Source organism: Erythrolamprus reginae, chromosome 7, assembly GCF_031021105.1.
Source record: "Erythrolamprus reginae isolate rEryReg1 chromosome 7, rEryReg1.hap1, whole genome shotgun sequence".
NCBI lineage: Eukaryota > Metazoa > Chordata > Lepidosauria > Squamata > Dipsadidae > Erythrolamprus > Erythrolamprus reginae.
In genome coordinates, this window is record NC_091956.1 from 56112791 (window position 1) to 56124119 (window position 11329).

The following is an 11329-nucleotide window of genomic DNA, read 5'->3' on the forward strand; positions in this document are numbered from 1 at the left end:
TTGCTCAATCACTTCTGGTTGCTTGCATGTTTGTTTGTTTGTTTGTTTGATTGATTGATTGATTGATTTTTATGCCGCCCTTCTCCTTAGACTCAGTTCTCCTGTTGGCAGCAAAATATCTAAAGTTGTATTTGAGGTACATTTAGGGTTATGAATTCCATTTAGATCTTTAGCTTATGCAGTACTGCATACCTCGGCATCTGAAATTGATCTGTGTATAGGTCAGGGGTGAAATTCGACCACCTCAGCCTGTCTCTGGAGAGTCAGTAGGGACTATTTGAATCAGTTTGCAGAGTGGAAAAAATTGGCCTCAACCACACCCACCCGGATGACCGTTTAAAGACTGTCTTATAAACAGGAAAACAAACTCTATCCAGCTATCAAGTCTTGTCTACTTTATTAGGCACACAGAAACTCCTGTTAACCGTGAGGTTACAAGGATGCTGGGACACGTAGTTTATTAACAAATGGGAAAGCACCAGGATGGGAAAAGCAAGATCATGGGTAACATTCAAAAAAAAAGATGAACCAATTATTATACACAAAGCAATAAAAGAGGTACACAAATACTTGCATAAGAGTTTTATTGCTCTTGTGTAAGTACTTGTGTACCTCTTTTATTGTTTTATGTATAATAGGTATATCATCTTTCTGTAGGTCATTAGGGCAAAGAAATGACATCGACTTGGCCACACCTACCACCCAGTCACATGAACAAGCCGCGCCCACCAAGCCATGCCAACAGAGCCAGTAGGGAACAATTTTGAATTTCACCCCTGATATAGGTAAAACAGTATCTTAGCCATCTTGCTTGGAGAATGATAGGAGAAAATCCAAAACATAATTTTTAAAATGCTGGTACAAACGAATGTGTAAACTTTTGCGTTATTATCTGATAAAATATCTGGGTAACTCGAAAGCCTGCACATTTTGTGTCAGCTTAATCCTTGCGGAATTGCAAAAATAACATTTATTTGGAATTGAGCAAGGCATGGATATTTGCAGCCAATACAAATACAATTTTCAAAAATTTCTCCATTCAATGCAAGTACTTCTGAAAGGTTCGATGGTGGTTTGCAAGTGTCTATATTTTTACCCTATCTTCTGCCCCCAAGTTTGATGAAGAAAATCCATAATCAGTCAGTACAGTAGTCCCTCACCTACCGCTGGTGTTACGTTCCAGACCTGGCCGCGATAGGTGAAATCCGCAATGGGGAATTTATCGACTGATAGTACTTATTTAAGTATTTATATTGTAATTGTTTGGTAAGTTTTCATTGTTTTAAGTGTTTATAAACCCTTCCCACACAGTATTTATTTTAGATACAGTATTTAAATACAGTATTTACAATTTTAGATTTTTTTTTTTAAAAAAACCCTGCCGATCGAATTTGGTGGGCTGTTTAAATCTGCCAATCGACTTCCTCAGAAACCCGCGATGAAGTGAAGCCGCAGTAGGTGAAGCGCGGTATAGCGAGGGACTACTGTATATCTTCAAGTCTTCGGACAGGGGCGGCAAACAAATCCAAATAATAAATAAATAAATAAATAAATAAATAAATAAATAAATAAATAAATAAATAAATAAATAAATAAATATCATACACCTAAAACACATGGTAGTGCTAAAGGTCCTTCCTAAACATTTTTGTATATAAATTTTCAGAAAAACCCTCAGTTTATGTATCTGGAACAAGAACTGGAAAGTTTGAAAGCAGTATTGGAGATCAAGAATGAGAAATTGCACCAGCAAGATAACAAACTATTGAAGATGGAAAAACTGGTGAGTTTTGCATTGAAGTGCTGGCCTTCAAAATCTCAATTTTTTTGCTAATAATGCAAAAAGATTTAAATCACTGAAGTATGAAATTGGCAAGAGACGCCAAAATCTTTCTCTTCTATGGGACAAACAGATATAAATTAGCCTGTAACTAATTTCAGGAAGGAAAATTAATTGTGAGAGAGGATAATCTTTTATCACTGTAAAGCCTGCCCATTGCATTAGCTAAAATTGAAGTCGCTGGTTCAGATTTCATTGTTAGCCAGGAATCTGAAGTATGTCTGGAGGCCAACTATAGTGATTTTCTTTCCCCTTCGCTCTTTTTTTGCAGTATAAACATTTTCTGGTTAAATATTACAAAGATAAAACACAGTCCTCTGAATGTTTACAATATGCAGTATAAATTATTTCTTATTTTCATACAACTTGAATAAATGATAATTAGTTGGCTTGAGAATTCTTGTTAATTAATCTGGAAGGAGAATTATCTTCATTAATTAACTGATCATTGAGCTTAAAATAGCCTGTCTTCAATCTATAGGAGTCATATTTTTATTTTGCACTCATGGCTTCTACTTAAAGAATCATGCTATAAGTGTCTGTTTTATTAATAGACATTATTAATGAGGACAAAATATTTAAGTCAAACAAGTACTCTAGCAACTTAACAATATAGAAGTTTCCAGATACCATCATGTAAAAGGTTATCTAGATTATTGAATACTTGTCCTGAATTTATTTTATTTTTGTCCTTTTACTACAAACTCTGGGTGGAAACTGGAATTATTGGATGCTTTTCCATCTTCTCTGATGGGTTCTGGTATTGCTTAGAGCTTACATCTATCTATCTTAAGGATGTCTTTTAAGGTTTCAGGTGATAGTTTTTTGCTGCTACAATTACATTTAAATCCCAGCTATCCATTCAATCTCTTCTCCTTACCCACTCCCTGCATACATATCTGTGTACTTTACACACTGCATAACTGGAGAATACATAAAAGATATCCATGATAAACTGGGAATAAACTGAATCTAACTCTTTTCTCCTATATTTTTAGATTAAGAGCCTAGATCTTTTAAATTCAACTTGATCCATTTACATAACTGTCAAGTCTTTTGGATTTTATTGAAAACATTGGTTGTCTAGCAGTTTAAAAACTGTATCTAGTGTACTTTGTCAGGAAGAGATTAACAGATTGCCACTGTTAAATTACAATTTATAAATAGACATTCAGGATAACTTTTTAATTTTAATTGGCAAAAAATGGCCATTAGCAACATTGATGCCTTACAGCAGTATTCTTTTGTGTTAGTCAAATAAAAAAAATGTGCAATTTGACTTTTTATCCAAGGTGGAGAGCAACACTGTCCTGATAGAGAAAATGAGAAAAGTCCAACAGGAGAATGAAGGATTAAAAGCTCGGATGGACAAACATATGCAACTTTCCAGGTATTTTAAAAGCTCAACTCTAGCTGGCAAATCTCTAGCTACCTATCCTTCATGGGGGAATTTAGAATAGGGTGCATGCAAACTTTTTCCAGAATTGTCTTGGACTTTCAGTGACATGTCAAGAATAGTAATTTAAAAATGAACATGACCAGGGTGAATAAATCTGGTTGTAGTAAATAAAGTTGAATGTGATTTAAATTAATTAAATAGATAAATATAATGATTCTTCTTATACTCTGGCCCATTTAAAATTACAATTCAGCCATGGCCTTGCAGCCATACTAAAGCTCACTTTAGTGTATGCATTTCTCCCTAATATCATAGATATGTATAATAAAGTATAATAAAGTGGAATTAAAATTCAAATGAACAAGAGTAGCACCATCTGTATAAAATGTATTTGTTCCATCTGGCAGAATTATTTAATATATTGTCCCTATTGCTAAAAGTAGAAGCATTTTATAAAGGTCAGTACAATGAAATGGTAAGTGAAAAGGGACATGGTGACTCAGTGGCTAAATGCTGAACTTGTCTATTGAAGGTTGGCAGTTTGGCAGTTCGAATCCCTAACACCGCATAACGAAGTGAGTTCCCATTACTTGTCCTAGCTTCTGCCAACCAAGAAGTCCAAAAGCATGTAAAAATACAAGTGGAAAAATAGGGACCACCTTTGGTGGGAAGGTAACAGAGTTCTGTGCACCTTTGGTGTTTAGTCATACGGGCCACATGACCACGGAAACATCTTCCAACAGCACTGGTTCTTTGGCTTTGAAACGCCCCCTAGAGTCAGGAAAGACTAGCACATATGTGTGAGGGGAGCCTTTACCTTTTTACAATGAAATAATGTTCTCTGGGGACTATCAAAAGCTTAACTTCAAATTTTTTAAAATAGTTTCTTTGTGTGGGTTACTGCATCATTTGGGAGTAGAGAAAATAGCTCAATTTTAGCTCTCTTTCCATCTTAAAGAGTGAAATGATAGTGTCACTTCAAGTTAGCAGAAATGAGAATAGAGTATAAAGTTTCCCAAAGGGGAGCCGAGGTGGCACAGCAGGTAGAGTACTATACTGCAGGCCACTGAAGCTGACTAGATCTGTAGGTCAGCAGTTCAAATCTCATCACCGGCTCAAGGTTGACTCATCCTTCCATCCTTCTGAGGTGGGTAAAATGAGGACCGGATTGTGGGGGCAATATGCTGGCTCTGTTAAAAAGTGCTATTGCTAACATGTTGTAAGCCACCCTGAATCTAAGGAGAAGGGCGGCATAAAAATGTAAATAAATAAATAAATAATAAAAATAATAAATAAATAAATAGTTATTTTACAATCATCTTGAGTAGAATAACTCAGTAGTATAAGGGCAGACTAGATGGACCATGAGGTCTTTTTCTGCCGTCAGACTTCTATGTTTCTATGTTTCTAGAAAATCCTACTGCAGTTATTATATTATTCCTCTAATATTATTACAAGCTTCCTCTAATATAGATAAATCTGTTTGAAAGTGAGAAAGCCTCCTTTATAATTTCCCTTTTGAACCAAACAGGCAACTTTCCACTGAGCAAGCAGTTTTGCATGAATCTTTGGAGAAGGAATCCAAGGAAAATAAACGCTTATCGATGGAAAATGAAGAACTTTTGTGGAAGCTTCACAATGGAGACCTTTGCAATACAAGCAAACTCTCCCCTGGTACTCCACCAATGGCCTGTCAGTCACCAAGAAATTCCAGCTCTTTCTCCAGCCCCACTGTGTCACCCAGATGACACCATGGTGAAGAGACAATCTCCCTTCAAGCATTTCCTTCAAACTCTGCAGAACTGAAAAGATGGGTTGAGGGAGCAAAAAGCTAGCAAAATGAAGATGTGCTTCACTGTGTCTGAAATACAACTGGAAAGAACTGCATTGAGAAATATCTACAACGTTCAAGTTTCAGGAGCAGGAAAGCCAACTGTGGTCCTCCTTGTCAAAGAAAAAGGACTTCAAAAATAATTTCTCCAAAAGTTGTTGCACAAAGCACTTAAAGAGCAAGAAATATCTTGTTCACTTTTGCCTTTTTCACCTAACTCTAGGGAAAAATTGCTCAGGGGCTTATAAATAAATGATTGCAACCTTTAATACGTTCCTCATTATAGATATGTTCTTGAGACTCTGGGTGTGCATAAATGACCTAGATGCAGCATACCACCTTTGCCATGTATATGATAGAGGATAAACAGAGAAGAAATTAGGGTCATGTTGTTCATGAATAAAATTTTCTCATTATGCATGTTTTATCAACTTTTTTTCCCCTTTCTTGGGACTAACGAAAAATTGCCATTTGTACTACTATATGTTATCCGTTATCTCTGTACTTCAGTTTAGTAAATGTTTGAAAGGAGATGCTATTTCTGTTTGGTTGTCTACCTGTTTCATTGTGAAATGTAATGAGTCTGGTCATCTCCTTTCCAGGAATAATTTGCATTGTCCAAAATATTATTTTCCTCTCCTCCAGATATGTCAGAATTAAATTGTTTTCCTCTAGCTATATTATTTAGCCTTTACAAAACACAAACATCAGTGTAGTAGACAATTCAAACTTACATACAAACACTTAGTATCAGTATCTACAGGGTCTTATCTGACTCAAAATAGCAGTGCTGCAGAGCACAGAAGGAAAACAGTGCAGATGTGCTTATTTTAAAAGGAGCAAGAGACTATAGAAATGAACCGTGTTGCTTTGTAATATACTGAACTGATAATTTATCAATGTGCACTTTATTCAGTAAATGCTACAAGGAGCAATTATTCATTACATTCATCAGTAAGAGATTTATTAGCGTCTTCCCATTGGCTGCAGAATTCATTTGCCTCGTTTTCATTTGATAGGTTTTCTTTGACCAACTTGAATTAAACAAAATCGGATTGTTTTATAATAGAAAGATACTTATCTCTTGGGTAGCATTTAATTCTGCATTGCAAATTGAAAAACAGCATAGTGCATGTTTGCTTCGTTAATGACCTGTTCAGTTTTTATTTTTCTGAGATTTAAAATCTCTTATTTGTACAAATGAGCTCTAATACAATTAAAAATTGTCTCTACTTTCTGATATAGGTGGGATTTTTTAAAATGCTATGGTTTGGTTTGTTATCATTATTGCAATCCAAGGATGAACTGATATCTCTTTGTTATTTAGTGATTATCTGTTAGTCTAAGGTTGGCAATGATCTTTCAAGGTATCCTTTGTTCCTTTCATAAAAATAAAGACCTTGAATAATCTTCTATAAACAGAGAACACAAAATGTCAAATTAGATATTTGTTTAGAAAGCAAAATGATGGCATGAAAAGGGAAAGATTTTAGTTATTCTTTAATTATGGAAGCATATTATATTTGGTAATATGAAAAATTCCCAGAATAAAATATGTTTTTTTCTGCAGTGTGTATGGAATATTTTAGTTGCCCAAAACCATTTAAGGAACAGTATATGCTGTTGTAGCTAGAGATGCCAGCACTTCTATTTTTATTTTTATTTTTTGCCAGCACTTCTAAATACATTGTTATCCAGAGACTGATTTGTATAACCATGAACATTTGCTGTAGGCTGAAATTTGGCTTAAAGTATGTCTTGAAGCAATCTATTTCTTTGGTAAGGTCATATTTGATCACATGTATTGAGTGTCGAAAATTAAAATAATTTTTTTACTGCTTTAAATCTCTTGCCTTTTTAAGTGTAAGCAAATATCTGAAGCCAAAGTAATATAAATGCTAACAAAGTGTGCTATGCATAGGAAAAGCCTTCCTTCCAAATTGTGAGTCATTTAAACCGAAGTGGTTTCTGTTTAGACTGGTCTTAGAGTTGCAGAAATCAAAATAGTAATTTTCAGATTTCAGAAAGCCCTGGAAAAAAATGCTTTAATGTAGCAGACATTATGCAGTTGATTTCTCTGGTGTAATGAAAAACTCCCATACCATGATATATGTTGATATATCTTCCAAGATTCCCAAGATTAGGGAAAAGAACATCAAGCTTTATTATACATTTTCACTTTTGGCATTTCTTGTGGCATTTCAATTTCCATTTCAATTAAGTCCTAGGTTAACTACCAGAACAATGGATAAACTGATGAAAACATGCAAGAGTCAGATGAGTTTTTAACGGAATAGAATTGCAATTTCTCTGCAGGTTCATCTGATCCCTTTCTACTTGTAAGAGGAAATATAAGCATACAAAATATATCATAGTGGAGGCTATCTTGCAACCATCCCTCTTTCCAATTATTTGGATGTTAGCATTGAACTCATGCATTTAATCTTGTCTCTGAAAACTGGGTCTTCAAGGACCAGTGAGAGCCAGGCATAGTGGAGAAGATCATATACACAGTCCATCAGAATAAAACTGAAAGGACCTTGGAGGTCTTCTAGTCCATTTATTTTAGTAACAAATGGCAGCCAAGATGAGGTGGCAGCATTGTGACATAGCTTGGGGATATACATTGGATCATAGATCCCCACCTATTGTATGTCGATAGTAGTTTCTACAGATTAATGTCCCATATCAGATTAGATAATAATTGTAGATATAAAATCTACATAGGGTTACAAATAGAAGTACATATGAGTGTGAAGTGGGGAAGTGTTTTAAATTGCTGATTAAAAATAAAATTAAAGACGGGGTATGAAAATGACTGCAGACAGATCTGCATAAAATGATTAATTATTCGGGCATTTTGGATGGGAAAGGAGAAATAAAAGAGATTCAAGAATTGAAAAAACAAGGAATCAAAATAGATTTGTGCCCATATTACCATATTAAATCAAGATTAAAAGATGATAAAAAGAAATTTGGAATGGCAAAAGGAAAATTAGAATTGGACAAAATCTTATTAACACAAGAGGGGAAAACAATAACAAAAACTTGTACATTTTAATTAAACTACAAAATGGAGGAAGAAATTGTAAAGGGAAATGATTGGCTGGGCTAAAAATTTTGGATATAATATAGAATTAGATCAATGTGATAGAATTTGGAACAAAAATTACAAATTAATAAAATCAACCGTTTATAAAGAAAACATTTGTGTGATGTGCCGGTGCCTGGAGGCTGTTGGGGTCTGGAAGGGTGTCAACAGACTCAAACTCAACCCTGATAAGATGGAGTGGGTGTGGGTTTTGCCTCCCAAGGACAATTCCATCTGTCCATCCATTACCCTGGGGTGGGAATTATTGACCCCCTCAGAGAGGGTCCGCAACTTGGGTGTCCTCCTCGATCCACAGCTTACATTAGAGAACCACCTATCAGCTGTGGCGAGGGGGGCATTCGCCCAGGTTTGCCTGATGCACCAGTTGCAGCCCTACTTGGACCAGGGGTCACTGCTCACAGTCACTCATGCCCTCATCACCTCGAGGTTCGACTACTGTAACACTCTCTACAAGGGGCTACCTTTGAAAAATGTTCGGAAAATTCAGATCGTGCCGAATGCAGCCGCGAGACCAATCATGGGCTTCCCTAGGTATGCCCATGTTACACCAGCACTCCGCAGTCTGCATTGGTTGCCGATCAGTTTCCGGTCACAATTCAAAGTGTTGGTTATGACCTATAAAGCCCTTCATGGCATCGGACCAGAATATCTCCGGCACCGCCTACTGCCGCACAAATCCCAGCGACCAGTTAGGTCCCACAGACCTTCTCTGTGCCTTCTCTGGGTCCCGTCGACTAAACAATGTCGTCTGGTAGGACCCAGGGGAAGAACCTTCTCTGTGGCGGCCCTGACCCTCTGAAACCAACTCCCCCCCCGGAGATTAGAATTGCCCCCACCCTCCTTGCCTTTCGTAAACTCCTCAAAACCCACCTCTGCTGTCAGGCATGGGGGAATTGAGACATCTCCCCCAGGCCTATATAGTTTAGGTATGGTATGTTTGTGTGTATGTTTTGCTTTTTAAGTAAGTTTTTTTTAAGAGATTTTAAATATTAGATTTGTTATACATTGTTTTTATCATTGCTGTAAGCCGCCCCAAGTCTACGGAGAGGGGCAGCATACAAATCTAATTAATAATAATAATGATGATGATAATAATGATGATGATAATAATAATAATAATAATAATAATAATAATAATAATAATAATAGTAATTTTTTGCATTCAAGAAAGGAGTAGCCCCTCCTTTCTCATCACTGCAAAAAGGTGCTGGAAATTCCTGCCTTTGGCACTGAGTCCTTGCCATCCTCCTCACTGTCCGACTCGGGTGCTAGCTACACAGGCAGGCAACTGGCGGGCCACAACAGATATCCTATTGTGCTATCTCAAATAGGCCTGTTCAAAGCATTTGAGAGAGATAGTTTAGAACAGGGATGTCAAACTCGATTTCATTGAGGGTCACATCCTGGTTGTTTGGCTTCGGGAGGGGTAGGAGGGCACGGCTCGGGTAGGTGTGTCCAGCTCAACATTGCTCATGTCGGGTGCACCTGTGGTTGCCTGGGCAGGGCTGGGGGTATCCTCCTGCAGCCTTCTGCCAGCAAACACAAAGCTCCATTTTCACTTGCAGAGGCACTGCAAGCTGGTCTTTTGCTATTTCCAGGGTGGACCCACAGGCAGGTCTAAGCACCCCATAGGCCAGATCCAGCTCGTAGGGTACTTAGGCCTACGTTTTGACACCCCTGGTTTAGAATATAAATGAAACAGGGTTATTCCACCATTAAAACTGCTCTGTACTGTGCTGGGCTAATGCTGCTGTTCCATTTCTTTGTGTGGGTGCACATCCCTGTACTAGTACTTGAAAGGAGGACCACCCAGAAAAAACGCCATGCTTGTATACTAGATTGAGAAATCAGGATCACATGATATAGATGTGTCAAGAGATTGTTGTGAGTGGTCCTTAACCAGCTCAGTTAGTCTGAGGAAGATGAACTAAGTACATCTTGATACCCTAGGCCAATGTTTTTGACAACTGAGTCAGGGAGTGAGTGAGAATTGGAACTTGAAGAACCTCCAGAGCCCGTAAAACCCCCAATGATGGTAATGTCTGAGTCAGAGGAAGAGGGTGACATAAGCCCCTATTAGATGCCCAGGTCAGGTCATGAAGCAGACAGGAATATCTTTATGGGAAAAGGTTCAGAAGGTGAGTCTATCAAAGATAGTCTAGACAGTTATATCTCTATGAAACAGTTGACCACACCCAGACAATATATAAGTGAGGATTTCTGGCTAAAGGTGCACCAAGTTCCAACATTTGGAATGGTGGAAGTCCTAGGTTCAGGGTTCCAGAATTACTTTACTGGCAAACTGTTCTTATTCTTCCAAATTCATCAAGCCAAGATGCAGCTGTCTGAGGGAAACCTGGATATTCAATAATGTGTGTGTGACTGAAGAAACATTATCTCACTGAGGAATGTTAATTAGCTCTAATTCTCGGCTGCAGCCCAGTCCTTTATCTCTGATCCAGTTTAACTGGGAAAGCTGCCAACATGGACTAAAACGCCTGAACTTGCTTGTATAAGTCCTGCTTTTCATATAAAAATGTTTTGATTTGAAACATCAGTGTGTGGATTCTCCCTTTGTTCTGATCTGATTAGGCCAGAGCAGAACAGATATTTGAGCTCAGTTTGAAGAAGCTTTCCTCCCCCCACAAAAGTAAAGACAGACTTTTTTTTTGCAACAGCCATTGGGACCAGTAACCTGGTTGCTAAGCAAAGTAAAACAACATCTGTACTTATAATCTTTCTTCAGCTTGCCTTTGCTTTCAGATCTGTGAAGGTCATGAATGTAAGGACTGCTATAAAGTTATTTTTTAATTACCGTCGTAAGTGCAAATCGTTGCAATGTGAGAACTATCTGGAACTGACATGCTCCTTTCTACAGAGAGCTACAGGGCTTCCCCAAACCCACTGGGCCTGAATGGCCCCAAATACCAGAAGGATTCATTGACAAGGATTGTAAAAGGAGGCATATCCATGACATAGTTTGGGAGAAGGATGCATCACTATAGGAAATTTTGAGCAGAAAGTACTGTAAATAATGCAATCTATGATTATCAAAGCCTTGACAAGGCCTGTTCCATAAGATTGTTGAATTACGATAAAGGATTTAAACACATTCTTTTACATTACAGTCTATTACATACTTGATAG

The 11329-nt window shown here is 37.4% G+C and overlaps 1 protein-coding gene across 4 annotated transcripts in view; it reads left to right on the top strand.

The window, feature by feature from the left end:
• The window catches only part of MTUS1 (microtubule associated scaffold protein 1), a 121695-nt gene extending 114780 nt beyond the window's left edge, over positions 1-6915 (top strand). For all 4 annotated transcript variants that reach the window (XM_070757619.1, XM_070757621.1, XM_070757620.1 and 1 more), the window contains 3 exons: positions 1667-1783; positions 3133-3230; positions 4771-6915. In XM_070757619.1, the coding sequence (XP_070613720.1) occupies positions 1667-1783; positions 3133-3230; positions 4771-4987 (432 nt within the window). In that variant the 3' untranslated portion in view covers positions 4988-6915. The remainder of the gene's footprint in view (positions 1-1666; positions 1784-3132; positions 3231-4770) is intronic.
• Positions 6916-11329: the final 4414 nt, after the last annotated feature.